Source organism: Sipha flava, unplaced genomic scaffold, assembly GCF_003268045.1.
Source record: "Sipha flava isolate LNK unplaced genomic scaffold, YSA_version1 333_pilon_pilon, whole genome shotgun sequence".
In the NCBI taxonomy this organism is placed as follows: Eukaryota; Metazoa; Arthropoda; class Insecta; order Hemiptera; family Aphididae; genus Sipha; species Sipha flava.
This window is the reverse complement of record NW_020273024.1, coordinates 135,041-154,925: the sequence shown is the minus strand read 5'-3', so window position 1 is coordinate 154,925 and position 19,885 is coordinate 135,041. Positions and strand designations below refer to the sequence as shown.

At 29.7% G+C, this 19,885-nt stretch overlaps 1 protein-coding gene across 2 annotated transcripts in view; it reads right to left on the bottom strand.

Annotated features, from left to right (window-relative positions):
* Positions 1-19,885, bottom strand: part of LOC112687137 — a 141,401-nt gene that overhangs the window by 8,509 nt on the left and 113,007 nt on the right. For both annotated transcript variants that reach the window (XM_025559696.1, XM_025559695.1), the window contains exons 8-10: positions 6,617-6,857; positions 4,943-5,010; positions 220-300 (exon numbers count right to left, since the gene is read on the bottom strand). In XM_025559696.1, the coding sequence (XP_025415481.1) occupies positions 220-300; positions 4,943-5,010; positions 6,617-6,857 (390 nt within the window). The remainder of the gene's footprint in view (positions 1-219; positions 301-4,942; positions 5,011-6,616; positions 6,858-19,885) is intronic.

Sequence of the window (19,885 nt, the reverse complement as noted above, 5' to 3'; positions counted from 1 at the left end):
CGTTTGAGGAGGTGCCACGTTCCGCAGCTGGTTCATTGTAGGACGACAATTTTCCGCCGCGTCATTGAGTCTTTCTCGACCATTAGTGCCTTATCCTAGCGTTGACGGTAACGCGATGTGACGACATGATGCTTGGGAGATGTGGACGCAATACGATAGAAGCAGTAACGTGGAACGAGAAAGAGGGGCAGTGAAAAAAAATAAGACACTGGTACTTACGCACTAACGTGCTGTACGTCAACAGCTGTGAGTGGAAGTTGTCTGGCCGACAAGCGTCGTCTGAGTTTTCCATAGGATTTTCTGTAAAAAAAAAAAAAAAAGTAAAATATATATTTATACATATATATACATACATATATACATAAATAAAAATTCTAATAAATAAAACAAATTTACATTAAGGTACAGCAAGAATTACAAAAAAATACGAGTAAAAGAGAATTAAATGGATATTAAAATTATAAACTCTGTGCAAAACGAATTAGCATTGCAGAGTAGAATAACGATTTTTTTTTTCAACCGTCAAAGTTTACTGATCGATTAAAATCTGAATGGTTTTAAATAACAGGACTTTGTTCGGATTGTTTTATTGTAAGTCGCGTTCGGAATAAATTTTGATGATTGTAGTTTAAAACAGAACAGTCGAGCCTTTAAACTTATATACACATATAATATTGGATGGTAATTTTAGTATTCAATAAGTTTCACATTAATTGAATATGATGTCAAGTAGATTGTTATTATATTTATAATTATATTCACATTAAAATCATTTTTTAACATTTTAAATTTTTTATTGTTTAAATATAATATAATTTTAAACTTTAATATTATAATGAATACAGGTGAAGAATGATAACCATTTCATTGAAGGAGGTCCTCGGTATAATTATGTTTTCGAACTGCATTCATATAATTATTAGTTTGTTTAGATTAAACAAATAATAAATGTAATTTGGTTGTTCTTTTGTTTTTAGATGATACTTAAAGATTATATTTTTATTTAAAAAAATATATTAGGTTGATATATTATATTATTTTTTAAGGATTTGTCCCTAAAGAATAAAGCATATTAGATCTCAATAGAATTTCGCTTACGGATATAATTTTTTAAACCTTTGATCCTCATGATAGTCACATGGTTAAGACTAATACAGGATCAATAAAAAAGACATTTATACATTGTTTTTATTGCTATATGCAAATAATATCATTGCTATTTATTCATCATTTTTTATTGTGTTATCTTAGAAATGAATTTAGAATAATGGGTAAAAAATGTAAATAAGAAGAAACATTAGTCAATTTATTTTCAACTGTAACCCCTCGCTATTAAAAAACATTATTTTATCAGTAGAGTATAAATTGAGAACACAACATATATGAGAGATTTTGCGTAAATTATTCTGTCTAAAAGGATAATTGATAATAAGAGAGCACAAAAAGTAATAAAACATTTAATTACATTTTAAAGAGAAATGAATAAAAACATTTAGAATGTGGGGCCAATTGTAAAAATGAAAAATACATTGTATATTTATAAATAATGTTTTCAATGTTTTCTTTATGATTAAATAATTTTATGAATAGAAATTATATTATATTTCCATACTTCAGAATTCAGTTGTTTATTATTTTAAAAAAATGTGATTAATTTATAATAGAAATTGTTTGCTTTAAAAATAATAATCATGGCGACATGACATTTTCAATGAATGCTTATACTATTGTTTTATAAAGATATATATATATATATATATATAATTTTTAAAAGTTTTTTTAGTTATTTACAGAAAGTTGAAAATTTCATGTTTTCTTAGCTTTTTTTTTTTAAATGTCGATAAAATAATTTTAGTTTCAAAAAAATGCTTAAAAATTTAATACAAAGTTCTTCAATTACTGGTTAAAGAAAATAATTTAAGCTTAATTAAAGAAAAAAAAATTAAAAATTAAGAGCGTTTGATTATTAAATGTTGACAAAGCGATAAAAAGTACGAAAATCCTTTACATTTTTGGATTAAGAAATTCTTAAAAATGTTTATTCTTATACTTAGTGCATGAAAATTGGATACAAGATTTTTCATACGATTTTATGTGTTGTCAAAAAAAAAAAAAAAAATTAATTGAACTTCGTAAAAATAATTTAAAGTGTTACGAAATGAATTTCTGACAAAATCTAGTATTTTAACGAATTTCCACTAAACAATATAAGTTATTAAGTTTAACACTTTTCAATTTTTTGAATTATTTTAATGAAATTTATGCTATTTATAAGCTTTCGAAATGATTGTTTTTCCCGATTTTTAATGTCTTTTTTTGGTGAAAGTTAAAATAATAAAAGTTCAAGCTATTTAGTTTTAAAATTTGATTTTTTTACTACATTGACTATTTATAGAAATATATATTGATCCAATCAATATCTGAAACCTAAAATACATTTTTTGATGGCTGTTTTTACGCACGGGTTTTAAGTTTGAAAGATAAATATCATTCACCAATTCTACTTGCATTTTATTTGACCTAGATATCCCACCTTTTTTTAATTTTAGTTTACAAAAGTATTCTGCTAAGTAACAAGATATTTAACTATTAACAATATAGTTTTGGTAATTTAATAAGATTAAATAAAAATGAGTATTAATATAAATAAATTAAGAAATTTCAACTATTTTCTTATACTGAAGTTAATTGTATGATACATGACAACTGCTGCCGTTGATAACCTCGCTATTGTTATTGATAAACATTAAATATCTCATTGAAAATGTAACTACGTTTATAGCAGCGTGATTCGCATACACGGCAAAAATATTCAGAACAAAATGCATCAGATATTCGTGTACAATATATGGACAATCCGATCGTTTACATTCGATGCCAAAACTAAACATTTTTTAACCGTATCATCGCTATGGTATAAACACTTAGTGTTGTTCATCGTTCAAACATCTTTAGAATTTATATAATATTATAATTATGAAATTATAACGTTTGTTCGAAATGATAATACCTACGGTTTACCACGTGTTCAGTAGTAACTCTGATAATAGTTATATCCAATCTCGAATCGTTTAGTTTGGACGATAGAAATCTTCAACTACTCGTACCACCCAAGTGGTCAATAATAAGTTGATATTGTTTTTAGGTTTTTTCACCTTACCGAATAAAAGCTTTTATTCTTGAACGAATAATGTAAAATTAACTGCTTTAACGTTACATTAATATAATAATAGACGTTTAGCTTCAATGCTACGGATACATCATATATATCGTCCACGCGTACACAACAAAAAGAACCTACGCACAGGGGAAATTACGATAGATCTATTCCGGATGGCGTAAGACGAATGGCCACGGTAGATAATAGAACTATCACGGTAACTTTGGTTTGGCGGAAATGCTTCTATAAACAAAGGAGCTTTATTACAGAGAGGTGTTCGGAAAGACATGATAAAGCTGCGTTCGAGTAGATACAATTTAAATTCGCGTAACGACTAAGACTAAGAGCAATATTATATAATCTACCACAACATTATTTGTACTAGAAACGTCAAGTGGAAAAAGACAGAGTCAAAAGGTCAGTTGGCAAAAATAAGAAAAATAAACAAATGAAAATTATAATATATTATTATATACGAAGAATAAAAATAGGGGAATAATCCCTCCGTTGTCATGGTCCGACTAACGGCCAAGTGTGTACAGTCGTTAACGCCCAAATGTGAGGGATACAAATTTGAAAACATGCACGATTCAGCCCTTTCCGTAGTACCATATCGAAATATATTTATGCCCCCTCTGTGAAATCGCTTAGAAAACGTTATGTCAGACACTCTACATATGAATATATATGAACCATCTCACTATTTCCGCTTCGGAGGCGGTTACTTGGCAGTGGCGCAATATTATTCTGTTTGGTCCTCTCTTAACAGAAATGACGCGTAACAATAGAAATTTGAAGACTCATATTAAATACAATCCCCCCCCTCAACATATCAACAAAGTATACATTTTCTGCGACATATTAAAAATAACAAAAAACTTTAATATTATACTATCGTGATAAAATGTTGACATCAAACGCAATAAAGCGTATTTTATTATTTGATTAATCGTGCATTACGTATAACTTGTGAATTGATTTTTTTAGAATAACATTTAATTAAAATTTTAACTGCATAGATTTTTAAATAAAAATAAAATAATTAACAGAAATAAGCACAAAATAAAATTTTTTTTCTTCAAATGCCAATTTTATTGATTAACATTTGTTCAAAAAATATATAAAAATTTTTTAGTAAATACACCAAGGCAGAATTTCTAGTAAATTACTTAAGAGGAAATTCAAAGTGTTTTGATATTTATTATCAAAGTCAAAAGTTAGAAAATTTAAATTCAATACTACATAAATTAATAATATAATTTAATTCAAGTTTAATTCACAAAACACGTTGATTGTTCAGAAGGAAGTGATAATAATTATATATACTAAAATTATATTAACTTAAAGCCTAATCATATATGTCGTCAATACTTTAAACTTGTAGATTTATGAATTGTATAGCTTCAAACAACATATTTTTCACGAGAGTCATCTCTCTTAGGGGAAAATAAGTTTGTATTTCGTCTCTTACGATATCAACGCCTAAGTGAAAAGTTCACAAAATGTACACTATTTATTTCAAAGAATGGTAAACTTTCGTTTCGCTAGTGTTAAGTTAGCATTACGATTTTATTGTGTCAAGTTTACAGCCAAAATTTGACGTAAAACATTTTAATTTCGAATGTGAGTTTGTCAGCCTATTTTGTCATAATATTGGTCTGACACCTGTCGGTTCTCATTAAAACTACTTTCACGCTTGTTTTGAAAAGTTTTCTGCAAAGTTTTTAGCATGCATTTATGTTAGAATGTGAGTTCTATATGACATTTTAGTTTCATACGTACCACTCTCTTGGACCTCAACAACTTGGTTGTCACGACGATAAAACCTCATGCATGCATATCCGCTTTGGCTGCAAAATATAATTTAACATTAAATACACTGTATTAATAAATAATTTAATAACTTAATAAGGTGTCAAAAAGTACTGTGGTGAAAATGTAATAATTATGGATACATAAAAAAAGTTGATAATTTTTAATTAAAGTTTCATTGTTGTTAATAGCTATTGAAGCTTGTTTGTCAGCTATTTCATTGCCTTTTATTCACGAGTATTCAGGTATCCTTCACATGATAATAATATGTTTACTAAAATCAGAAGCTTTGTTAAGATTGTTCTGCATTTTAGATGCAATATCTAATAATAATATAATAATTGGTTTTGTAGATTTTTTACCGTACTCAGTGAATCACTAAGGATGATGAATTTATTTATATTATTTTATCTGTTTGAAAAATATGAAATTAGTTTTAAAAAGTACCAAAATAAACATCAAACATTTTAATATGGTACTGTAATCAATTGTATAGCTGATAAAAAAATTAATTGATTTTCAAAATATAATTGAAATAATTTCTACGAAATTTTTTTTTTTTTTGAAAAAAGAATTTGAAAAGTCCATCATTAGTTATATTTTAACTACATCCCTTCTTTTATTATTTTACTTGATCAAATGGTAACGTCATTAGTCGTTAAATTTTATTCAATAACAATTTTAATTTAATTTAGACCGAGATCGAATAAAATATAACTATGGATAGTTTATATATGAAAATAATTATATTCTATATTAAAATAAATGTAATTTGTAGGTATATAGTGTAGAAACAATTACGATTAAGATTATGCACGAGCTTATAATTAATTGGACGCTTAAACATAGTGTCTATAACTAGATTACGTGATGCACTACTGTAAATCAAAACTGTCTGGCGGCACACAGTCGGATCAGGATGTTTATAGATATCTGTGTATATATTTCATGATCGTTAATTCTATTGACGGGAGCCATTATAATATAACGAACATTCCTGCATTTGAGAAATTTAAACTTTACAGGACCGCAATATTACACTTGCTTTTTTATTGCGTCGTCACTCATCAGTCGTTTCCTTTTAATCATACTCTATCTCTCTTGAGTGGAATTTTACTCCTGTCGATTTCCAAAGAAATAATAATAATAAAAAAGGAATAAAAACGTTCATTTAAATTTTTGAGTTTTGAATACCCGTTTCTTTCTCATAGTTCTGTTCATTCTTATTATTTTTTACAATCATAATTGTATAAGAAAAAGAGAAAGAAATATAAAGATGAGGTTGATTACTTATACGATCCACGTTGACATGGATGAATGTATAGTTGAGTGTTTCCCGTAAGAATGTGTACACACACGCGCTTATAATACATGCGTGCACAATATACGAGTACACATGTCCATTTTGGGTATTGAACCGTTGAAAAATGGGGGAAAAAAATATGAAACCAACTCCGAATACTCTTATAGTATAAAATTTAACTCAAAAGGAAAATATGTTGTAGAACATTTTTTTGTAGAAGATGATACTTACAAATAAATAAATAAATAAATTTATACATATGTCGTCACACATGATTAAAAGGAGAAAAACGTATAAAATCGAATACGTATTGCATAACACTCTTACTATGGTGTACTTACCACCCTATAGTGTAGTGCGTGACAATTGTTGCCTTGTTGTCGGTGTTATTGAGTACCCTGTAACACGCAGCGCGGATATCGTGATCGGGTCCGGCCCCCGGGATGCTCTTCCGCAATGTGCCGTTCCTCGGCGAGAAATGGTAAACGTGACCGTGGTTCAACGAGTGCCAGGTGTGGTGTTCGGTCAACCATGACGGATATCGACAACCGTTACCAACGCCGTGATGATGGTGGTTCTCCACTGAAAATAGAAAAATAAAACGACATCATTAGTGAAACTCGATTCCAATAAATCGTTTGTGAAAAGATTCTAGGGGAAACAAAACAGAACCTTACAAGATTTTAAACTAGTTCAAAAAGCAAAAAATACAAATATTATATATTACCAATAACAGTGTCTCAATGAAGACATTCTATACATTATTGGTGTTATAACGAAGTAACGTGTTTTACTTTACAGCATTAAATTTAGTTTTCATCTACTTATGGGTACAAAATGGATAAGTTGGTATTTTATGAGAATTATTTAAAACGAATTAAATCGGTGTATTTAGTTTTCATCGCATTAAATAAAAATAAAATATACATATTAATACAAAATATAAACAATATTATCTGTAGGAAATGATAAAAGCATTCATGGACTTTCATAAAGAAAGTGGTAATAGTTTTTATTCTATCTACTGTTAATTGCTGATATATTTATGTAGTCGTACAAGAACTAGTATCAACATATAATATGTGTAGAAAAAAAAAAGTAAACCTAACGTACAAGATCATTAAAAAAATGTTTACCAAAGATAAGAATATAAATAAATGTAAAAATAAACTTAATCAGCAAATGTGTTTACTGTTATGAGTCTAATGAAGCCATAACAACAAAATTAATGTATACTATAATCAGCACACATATATTTATAACTTCCTTTTTCCATGATTTAGAAGTGTGTATTGTATACCACTTATAATCGATTAATAATATTGATGCACATAAAATAAATTACGATTTTTAGTTACGTTGAAATGGTTTACCAGTTTAAAAAGAAACAAAATATAAAATATATATATATTTTAAAGTTGTAGCTTCTGAAAATTAAATTGGAAAAAAATTATCTTTAATTAAACTGTATTGATCATAATCTTCCTATTCGTAGAACCAAACAATTTATGTAAAGGTTAATATAATGAAAAACGTTATTGATGTAATTAGAATATTTTTTTACGAAAAAAAACTTAACGTTTAAGAAACAAAAACATAAAAAATCAATAGATTTTTATTAAAAGATATTACAATTTGCACGCATGCACTCACGCATACATGTCATAGAGCAACATCAAGTTCGACTGGAGTAAATATATTACAACGTTTGTATGATAAATTTTTCAATGGATATCCGATGTTATTATTAGTAGAGGGGTTGTTTAGTCCAAATGCACCATTTTTGATGACGAACAGTGGCAGCGGAGTGCAAAACAAATACAATGGTGTGGTTTTTTTTTTTTTTTTTGATAACGAAAGAAAAAAACTAAAACCGAGCCAGCTCTGTTGATCGGAAATTAGTGCTCGATTACACGCAGCTCGCTGACGCGTTAGAGAGCCTTCGAAAGAAAAACAAATTTTTCCACAATCTCCATGCATAAATAATACATATCATCAATATGGCCAGAAAGGATATGGTCTGGCACAGGGTTGGCAAACAATAACATTCCTCATAGTAGCGTTATCCATTGACGACTGTAAGAGAAAGGGTTGCACGGATCGCTAGAAAATGGAGGATTTTTCTTTCTCTTCTACACACTATCATCATCATCATCATCATCTTTGTAGTCCTGTATTTGGACGAGCAGGAATGAAAAGATCATTAGTTCGGAAACGTTTCCGGGTGCACGTCGTCCGCAATAATTGCGGCCCATTTGTTGTTTGTCTCGGCGGATACGGAAAAGGGAACGGGGCGCGTTGTGGGTTTTTACAAAAACAAAGCAAAAATAAAAATAAAAAGGGTTATTAAAAAGTTTTAAAGGCTCGGCAATTTGTCGTGCCCGCCGTTGAATGTCTATCGGTTGGTTGGGTATCGTGAGAAGGGGAATAGAGATGCCCGTTATTACGGCGTGTTATACGCGACCACCGTTCCTCAGCGTCATTCCTCCACCTAGTTGGCTCTAGAAAAATTGTAGTAATGTTTTTTTTCTGTGAAGAACTACTCCGAACACGATTAACCACATATACTTACACTGCACCTTCAACACAAACGTTTTGAACGCACGCGATAAAGAAGTCGAACCACGTCAATACACGCCACGTAATAAACGAAACAAATGATTCACCGTCTATGTCGACGTATTTTTTTTTCCTGTTACTTCTTTTTAACATTTTCGGAGTGCCAATATAGTAGTTACGTGTCGAGTTTGCAAAATCGCCCCCTCTCCTTTACATTATCCTTGATGCAAGTCAATCTTACGAATGCGTACGTACGTACAAGGATTTATATGCAGGTGGCTGTTACGATGCTTTATTTTTGAAATAAGTCATTTTTCTTCAAGTTCAATTGATTTTCAAAAGTATTTTTTTTCGTAACCGTACGATGAATTCCATGTCAGTTATGCACGGTATACTAATAATAGTAATAAACCATAGCCTGACGGGAATCGATTAATATAGATACCAACTGTTCGTATAAGATACAAAAGTATTATAAACCCATTTAGCTCAGTGGTAAGGGATATATAAATGTAGATACATCCGTAAGATGGTGGTAAATTTAATAAGAAAAATCAATCTCCGTCATAAAACTTCATTTTTTTTTAACAATAAATATATATTATTAACTTTCATTTTGTTTTAAAAAACCTGATAGATTGACGTATTGTAGTATGCAAGTTTATATAATTTTATACATGAAATATCATATTTCTTAAATTATGTTACAAAAATCGATTATTGGAGCGAACAAAATTGGTCCATTAAATAATTGATAAGTTTAGAATAAAAACCTATGTTATATGAATTACGAGATGCGAATATTGACATGAAAGATCGGCTAGAAAATAGGTTGTCTTCTCGGAGATTAAGTAAAAATGTGTAGTAATCCTACCGGTAGTTACAGTAATTATTCACTTATTTGAAAGGCGAAAAAAAGAAAGTAAATGTATATTTCTCAGAACATTTGAATTGAATTAATAGATGAATGAAAATTGTATTATATAAGTTAGTTATATAGTTAGTTATTATTAGTTATTAGTTATATTTGAGTTTCACATATTCAACACATGCTATCTTAATGCTATGTCTCTAAGGTATTTTCCATACTGTTTATTTGCGTTGTTCGAATTTAAAAACTTTTAAAGTACAAACGCTAATCCTTAAGTGACCTCTTTGGTAAGTAAAACTAACAAATAATTTTTGAGCTCATCAACGTTGATAGACGCTTGTGATCTTTAATGAGACTCTTTCCCTTGTAGGCCAACGAACACATTGCGCACACAAACCGGCAATAATCATTATCCGGCAGCTACGGTAATTATTATTATGGTCAGAAATAGCATTAGGTTCGATTACCGGACGGTTTCTGCTAATGGCGGTGTGCACCCAAAATAATGGTTGTATTGTAACTGCTGGTGCGTGTTCGCTAATACCAAATACGTTTGTAATGGAAAATTCGGCATTTTCAAAATTACAGAAAAGCAGAACAATACAACGTATTCAGTAAATATAACGAAGGAGAAACATTTTTCTTTTTTTCATATAGTATTGTCATTGCGCTTATTTCAAAGTGTTTTAAAAATAACTGTTAATCTAACCATCATCTCGCATAATTTAATATGTAATAGGAATAATAATTAAAGGTTTTCATGTTTTAATCTGAAGGATAATTGCCTATAGTAATTAAGTTAATGATCTTCAAGTTGACATGTACGATAATCAATGTTTAATTAAAATGTAGTATACGATAAGTATTAAAACTTAATATTTATACATTAATAACAAATAAGAACTAATTACAAACGCATTTATTTAGATAGAAGAGGTATAAAATATTTAATTAATATTGATCTTTTGTTAGAGTTGGATGGTTGTATATTACATCCTTAGATTGAGTAAAAGAAAATTGTACGGGCGAAATATTTCCTCGATGACGTGAGAACATTTGTGTTTGATTACGTAAACATAAATTTACCGGACCTAATTTCTCAGTTAAACAGTCGTGAACATAGTAATAGTAAATGACCGCGGTTGTGGTGTAGGTTGTAATGAATTTCATCTACATTTTTAAATAATAATCAATATTTGATTATATATATAAAAATTAAATACAAAACAATCGAACATTTAAACTTCAAGTAGTTTGATTCAAGATTCGAGTATATGATAGTACACATATTACACTATATGTAGTTATTTGAAAACAGTGGTTTCCTACACAAACTATATAAAAACTGTATATTTTGATTTTTGATTGAATTCAACGTATATTCGAGGATATTATAACAATACAGCTTCTAATGTAGGTACATTATATTATTTTTACCCGGGTGAAACCAATGAAAATTGATTTTTAATAAACTCAATTATTGAAATTGTGTTAAAGGAAAACCTTAGAAAAACGTATCTGTAGTATCGTTAGTAAAATTATAAACATAAGGAGACAGTGGGGTGGGGTGGTACAGTCAAACTGTTTTCTTTTCTCCTCTCAAGTTGCACTCGAAGGGTCACATGGTGTATTGAGGGTTGACTTTTGAGTTTCACGCTCTTGACAAAAGAAAAAAAATATATCGAAAAAATTACTATATTGTGTGCTCGAAAAACTTTTGCACCGATTCGGGAAACGTATTCTACCCCGATAACCACTACCACAACTACTTCCACTCACCGTCATCACACACGGGCCATCGATGTCGGTTCGGTGTGCTGTCGGTTCGCCTATAAACTTTTTCCTCGCAAATACCCAAACCTAATAAAAGATTTACGATGCCTGTTAAGTTTCGGCGGTCGTCGAGAGGGCGGAGCATGTCGCTCGGAAACAATTAACTTTCCGTCCGATTGAGCAGCCAAATTACTACTTGCGGCAGGTTTAACTGTTGGTTCGTTTTCCCTTTTACGCTATACACACCCCATCGTCACCCCTTTCCCATATTATCCTTATCAACACCGCCACGCCATCGAGTCTGTCGTCACTGAGCAGACAATGAGCTTAACTTGGCCGGAAGAAACACGCACGGACACACCACCGAGTTTTTTTGGGGTGACTAGGTAGAAAATAGATGTTCAATTGAAAGTTGTTAAAACGTCAATGGATTTTAAGAAATAGTATAAATTGGAAAAAGAACTTCCCAAGGTATAATTATAAATAAACGTCCGGAAAGAAGTAAAATTAAATTAAAAGTATCTGAAGTATGTATCCGAGTACATAGACGAAGATATATTTACAATTGTTACAAAAAGTGGTCAACTTTCGTTATAATACGTTTCTCTTACAGGTCAAAAGTTGACGAAAAACAGACGAAGCGTAGTTCAAAACACAATTTATTATTCATTCTTGAATTTGGGGGTTGTTTAAAACGTAAATTATTTTTAATACTTACCATTCGGAGAATTAATAAATTGTTCAAGAATTTTGTATTAGTAAACTGCTGTCCCGTTTTAAACGTAATTAATGCACAGTTATTTATTAAAAATTCTTTTTTATCGTTTTCACTTTACACGATATTTTAAACGCCATCACTGTTTCAAAACCTTGATGAATAATATCATGATTACAAGGAATTTTCAAAATTCTTATGTCCTTTCTATACACATCATCACTATTCCAATAATGTCAGTGAGGTATATTATTATTATTTAGTGAATAATGAAACGATAAATGTTTTTTTATGTAATAAGCTATTTAATATTAATTATAGAGAAGATGGGTTATTGCAGGTATGTGATCATTTTTTTATACGTACTTTTTTTTTATATGAATTAACTTTAAAATTACAATATTCAGTATTAGTCAGCTAGTGTATCACTATACATGAATATATAAGCTATATGCACGAACTCCAACGACTGATGGAATCAATATGTTTATTTTGGAAATATTATTATGTAGTAGTGTTAAATCCAATACATGAATAGTAAAATTGCAATCATTCATGGTGATATAATGAAAAACATGGCGGGACAAATTTTTCAAATAAACACCAAAAATTCCGGGTTAGGTAAAGGTATAGCAATTAACCGTTACCAACGACAACAATCACACAAATGGTTATTCTGAGTTTGACTGTATTGATGAAATTGTAAAATTAATACAGAAAACAGAGCAAATATACTGGCAACCGTCGTGTATTAGCGTCTAACCCATTAATTATGATTTCAAAACAACTGTACACAAAAGTCGGTCTGCACCGCCTGTTTCGCAGAGGAAAAACGACACTAGATATACCGATTACTGCTACACCGAACAAATAAGAATAACGGAGAATTAAAACGAAAACTCGTGTTTAGCGTATATTAAAAACGTAATTATAATCATTTTCCGGAACACAATGTCTTTATTATTGTCACAGTGGTAGCAATAAAAAAAGCAGCGCAGCGGCCGTCACATCATCGCTCTACCAACCGACGTCATCAATGTCTGTATTTTCATATATTTATATTTTATTTTATAATTCTACCTATCGAGGAGGGGCCGTGGCTACAGAGAACGTTATCGCCAGTCGACAGGTCATACCATCACCGACCACAGCTAACACCCTATATCCATGCCACCAAAAAGAATCACTTATATATATATATATATATATTGCCCAACAAGGCGTTTATATTATTTCGCGCTTCATTTATTACGATACAATCCACTGGCATGTACTTATCTCGTTCATTCTGATTGCGTTGGTTGACGTATTCCACGCCCGGGGTACTGTTAGCGATAAAGACCCTTTGGCCGTGGAGAATGTTTAATTTTGTATAATGGGATCTTCTATACCTTCTCCCGTGCAACCACCAGCCCTCCTTCCGCCATATTTAGCTCTCGTACTACGTACATATACTATATATGATTCCGTTTCTGTCCGTTTGGACGTTCTCTCCCTTTGCTCTAGTCACACCGATTCGTTTCCGCCTTAGGGACAATACCCTACCACCGTACCCCCATAGGAAGTTTGGCTCGCGTCCACCTCGTATATTACCCACCACCACTGTTTCACCATTCCCTCTCTCTAACGCGTTCATCCGTCCATCCATCCATCTACCGTCCCTCTCGAAAGCTAACAATCATTCTTTCCCGAGAAATCGATATCCGAGGGGCCATATGCTGACAAACACGGTCGTTTACAAGTCGACGGCGGTAAATTGTTTTGGATTGCCACATTATACACAAAGGCGCGCACGTGCGATTTATACACACACACATACAATTTCACATAGCATATATAGCGCGAAGTTATCCGTCCAATGTATAATAGACTGCACTCGAAAAAGGGTTTAATTAACTATTAATTACCTGTAATTAGTCTCGGAAACTTGTTCTCTATGTTTTCGTGGCCGGGAGGTAAGAATAACGAGCCCGTTTCCCGTCGAGATGTATTTCATAGATAATAATAAACTGCATCAATATCAGTGCGGTAATACCCATGTACAGCAAAATGTTCATTTATTGAGACAAGAATAGTAAAAATGTATGTAGTTTAGTAATATGGTCGTGGTTTATATAAACACACTGTAGTAAAAATAGTTAATATAACAATTGAAACACATTGGTATTATACCGGTTAAAAGCATAGAATTAATTATTGTTCGATTCCAGTACGTCAAAATTATACATAAACGAACTATTAAGTCTCTGAAAAAGCATTTATAAATAAAATATAATATATGTACGGTTTTTTCTATAAATCGTATATCTGCTGTTTAGCAAACTAAAATGGTTTTTGTCAGGATGAGCAACCATTTCCTGGATGGGTCAATAAATAATTCCATGATGACGCACATTTGAGATATTTTACATAAACGGTCCTTGAGAATATGTTAAGTTTTGGAGATTAAAAATAAAAAAAATATCGTAGTTTTTTTGTATTGTGCTATATAACTTGTGTTGAAGTGGAAAACGAGGAATACACGCATTCCTACTACGAGCTACCCCAGTCGAAAAGTGCTAAAACTGCTTTCTTTTCAAAGAACTCTCAGCGCATTTGGAAAACGTACAAATGAATCGAGAATCGTGTTTATTGAAATTTAAACAGCGACCCTAATTCTCTTGTCCTCTCAAGTGACTGCTAAAAAACTACGAGCTGCTGGAAAATTCGACATCGGGGCAGTTGCAATTTCCCTGTTTACTGTCGAGAAAATGAAATGAAGCCAATATACGTCAAATTAATTGAATTTTCGGTAAAAGGTGATTTATTTTTGAAAGAATTTGTTTTAACATATATCGTAAAACCCGTGCAATATTGCAATCGTAAAAACTTAATAAAATGTTTTCACGTTAGAATTTTTTTCCCCAGTGTATTTGCTAGAATAATGGTGACATATAGCGGATCAACCCGAAGGGGTTTTATGTTGGTTTTACAGTTTGGCACTATTTATTAGTTTTTTTTTGACACAATATTAATTGGCCGATTGTAATTAACCGAGTTCCGCAGTAAAAAAAAAAAAAAAAATAAATGCGAATATAATAAAATTGTAAACTCGTAAATGTGCGAGAATATTAATCATTTTAAAATTGTTATTTTATAAATAACCATTCACACTATGTGACGGTAATATATAAAAATAAATTAGGATAAGGATTAGTTTGGTTTAAAACGTAGGTTAGTCTGTATGTATGATTGAACCAAAAATAAAAATAATAAATAATTTCTTGTTCGATTTTTTTTCTATTAAATTTGCGTTTTCTTGAAATAACAATTAATTATAAATAGAGAAAACAATAGTTCGCTGTTAAACTGTTGGTTGTAAATGATAAAGAAAATTCCAATTAACAATATTAAAAAAGTTGGGGTGCATTAACTAACTGCATAGTAGATGGGTTTTGCTTAAGCTCTTTGACAAACGAATACACGAGATTTGAGTTTAAATTAATGTAAAATTAATTCTTCATTTACATTAGTAAAAAAAAAAATTATTTGCATTTTCCTTGGTACTTAAATTTGAATATCAATTTTCATTACGAAATAAGTGTAAATAGAAGTAAATATACTTATATATCATAATGTGCATAACTTAAAATACAAATTCATATCTGAAAATAAATTAGTATAAAGAATTATACCATAATAATAAATACACAATGATTATTAATTTTTTAATTCAATTTATTTGAAAATAAAATAATCAATTGTTTTTCTATAATATAATACATTAGTAAATTACATTTAAATGTTATCAAATAATAATTTGTTCTACCAATATTATTAATGTGGGTGTTATTTTTCATAAAACAAAGTGTATTTTTAAATAATTATGGACGTATTTTTTACGGTTTACTACTGCGTAACATACAAAAAACAAATAAAATGTTATTATTTTATTCTAGATCAATTATTGAAGTAGACTCATTTAAATTTGTTCATGATAAAAATATATACCTTACTGAAAGTCAAACGTGTGTTATAATATTTAGATTGAAAGAAATAGCATATAATATGGATAACATTAATTTAGTTTGCCTTAGATAGGAGAATACACCTCGAGTATCGGAAAACGATTAATTCAACTCGATCCTTTATCAATTTCCAAATGGGATGTTTTTCATGGATTATGTGCAAATTACAAAACACTTTTACTGAAGAAATGTAAAAGAGCTTTTTATTTAATCAAACATTCATGACGCATAACCTATTTATTTTATTAATAAATTAATGGATAGAACGCTAAAATGATACACATGTGTATAGATAAAAAATTATTTTCTTTTTCTTTTTCAATAAAATAAAAATTATACTACAATTATATGAGAAAGTATATAAAGGATACCAAAAAATTATGGATAGAATGGTATGATATTGTCATTAATTATTATTATTAATTTGCAAAAGCATGTGAGTTCTTGATTCAGAGAACTAAGAGACTCATAATAATATGGTGTCATACATGATTTTTGAATTTTTTTTTTTTTTTAATTAATTCGAAGCAAATAAAGCGAATTTATTAACTATTTTGATGACGAGAGTATATTTTAATATACATTTTATGGTTTTAAAGTAACAAATTATCTAAAAAAAATTTTTTTACGAGATTGACAGTGGTATGAAAAAAAATTAAAATAAAAATTTGTCAAATATAGTATATTGTATTTGGACGTAGATAAATAAAATATGGCATCGACAAAGAGAGTATGACAATTATTTTCAGCTTGTATAACTGCTCCGTAATATAATACTCCACTGAACGGGTCGTGTGTAAATACGAGTTTAGAGCACAATGGGATATAATATACGTGTACATATAATACATGAGACCGTTGGCGGTAGTGTAATTTTAATAACCCTTTGGCAGCGTGTTAACATTCCTCTGTGGTCAGAATATCACCATATAATTCTGCAACTATCTATATGGGGTGTATTCGCGTTCAGCTGATGATAAAGTTGACGAATATCCGAAAAAAAGATTCAAAAAAAAATCATTGCTCGAATACGGTATGATAACGTCCTCATCGATTCTTTTAGAACCGATGAGGTATAGGCTCCAAAAGGGGTAATAGTGCAAAGCAGATATTTGTGATTGATTATGTTTTTGAAGCTTAAAATCACCCGGAAGTCTTAATAAAATTATTTGGTTATTTCACCAACAATAATGCAACTTAATGCGATCGATTATAAATATTATTATATTTTTCATAATTTCGTAAAAACAGTAATAACTAATATTACAAATATATTTAAGAGACCAATGGGTACTATAGTATACACAAAAGCAATTAAAAATACTGAACGTACGTTGAGTCCAACAAAAAACAGTTGGTTAAGGTTTGTATAAAATATGAGAAGAGGAGGAGAGAGGAAAATCAATATGTAATGTACGTTATTTTTGGGTTCGAATGCATACGCGACTGTGACTTATAATAAAAACTACAAAAGCACCGACCGAGTTTCTAATCCAAAATCCATGCTGCTTACAGATTTCTACAAGGAAAACGTGTTTGAAATAAATATCAGAAATCTCCTGGCAATTTGTATTCACTTCCGTGATATAAAAGTTTGTGCGCGAAAAATGCGATAACCAAAAATACACAACACATTTGTTGTTGTTGTCGTATAAAACAAGATTCAAGTATAGACAAATATAGCTTGGATTCGTTATCACGAAGTTCTAGGAAATACGAAATATTATCAACTGTATATATTATATATATTTTAACTTCCAGCATTTTTAAATTAAATATAAATTTTTATCATCAAACATGAAAATATATTGAAAAAAAGAATGTTACCGCCTTACCTTGTAAACATTGCTGTAAAAAATCTAAGAATATTTATCAGAACACCGTTATAGATTATATAATATATATTTATGATATTCATTTTTCCATTTTAAGCACTTTAGTTTTGTTACAATTGGATATGCGAATTGTTTCCGAGTAGGATTGTGTACGATAATAAAAATGAATGTGGATCGTAAAGATTGAGTTTCATATGTATAGAAAAACGAATACGCGATATACTATATCATAATGAATAATTCGTAATTTTGAAAAGAAAAAAAAAGTAAAATCGCTTAGTGAATTGAACATTGTTTGCAATTAGAGTTCGGGACATTTGATTCGAATGGAAATTGGTTTGCGATAGGGCAACAAGTGGTGATGGTTTGGAGTTAATTCTTTCAATGACTTTTAATTAATTTGAAATCAATTAAAACAAAAACTTTTGCTGCTTTAAAATATGCTTAACACAAGATAAAAGGGTTATGAAGTACAATTTTTTAAGTATTATATATTTTTTCCGCCACAATAACCCTTATTTGAAAGTTTAATATTATTGTTCTTTGAAAGAATTAATTTGCCAGACATTAGTTATGGTTTAAAAGTTACTTCTATGAAAACTTTTTAATAGTCGTGCGACACTAGGTTTCAAGGGTGTCATAAATCACAAAGTTTTTTTTCAAGACATTAGTAAGTATGGCGCACCCTTAAGGTATACACCTTAAAATAACATTACACTTGGGTTTGGTGAAGTTTTAAGACTATTATAAAATACTATTCGATGAGACTTTCATGTCACGATTACACGGCACTATATATACCGTCTAATTGTAAAGCTATAAGAAATATTATTTGTATCCTAAAAGGGAGAAAAGTAAAAAATGAATACATTTTTAACTAAAATTCGGTGCAACACGATTGTGCAATTTTTCCTTTTTTGATCCAACTAATTACACAACGATTGCGCAAAAAAATTTGCAACACGATTGCGCATCAAATTATAAGTGTATATGCCATATTACGTATATAATGTATGTACAACATAAAATAATGTACGAATATACATTACATACTTTCTATAATTTACATATACATGTACTCAAAATATTAATTCACAAAATGCACTTTTTCAAAATCGAAATGAAAAGTTAATTGAGATAATGATAGTTATAATAATAATATCGATTAATGACTATCAGTATATAAAAAAAAAAAAATTTTTAATAAAAAAAATATTGACTATTGACCATGTCAATATATACATTTAGCATACATGTAATTTAGAAAAAAACGATTTTTAACCAAGCCAACGATGATAATTTGTTGATAGTTTTAAGACTGTAATAATTGCGAAAGAATATTGTGAATTAATAAATTATAAGTTTAAGTGTATGTATATGAAAATTATATGTAGAAAGTATATTGTATACATTATTTTATGTTGTACATAAATTATTATACATAGTACATATACACATATTATTATTTGGTGCGCAATAGTGCTGCGATTTTAGGAGGCGAAAAGGGATCTGGGCGCAATCGCGGTGAAATTAGTCGGGTCGAAAGAGGAAAAATTGTACAATCATGTTACAGCCCTAAAATCAGAAATTTTGCGCGTCGAAATGACATGACGCCCAAAACTAATACTATAATCAACATTTTTTTTTCTCTACATAAATTATCAAATAAATGAAATTTGAATATGTATGAGCATGCTATTTGATTTTATTTACCAATGAACATAAATATTTAAACCAAATTCTATAATATACTGACAGCGTGAAATATTAAACGTTGTCCGATTGATCCGATAAAAGAAGATGGTTAATGTAAAGGTCGGTCATTTGATAATAAATTCAGAAATAATTAT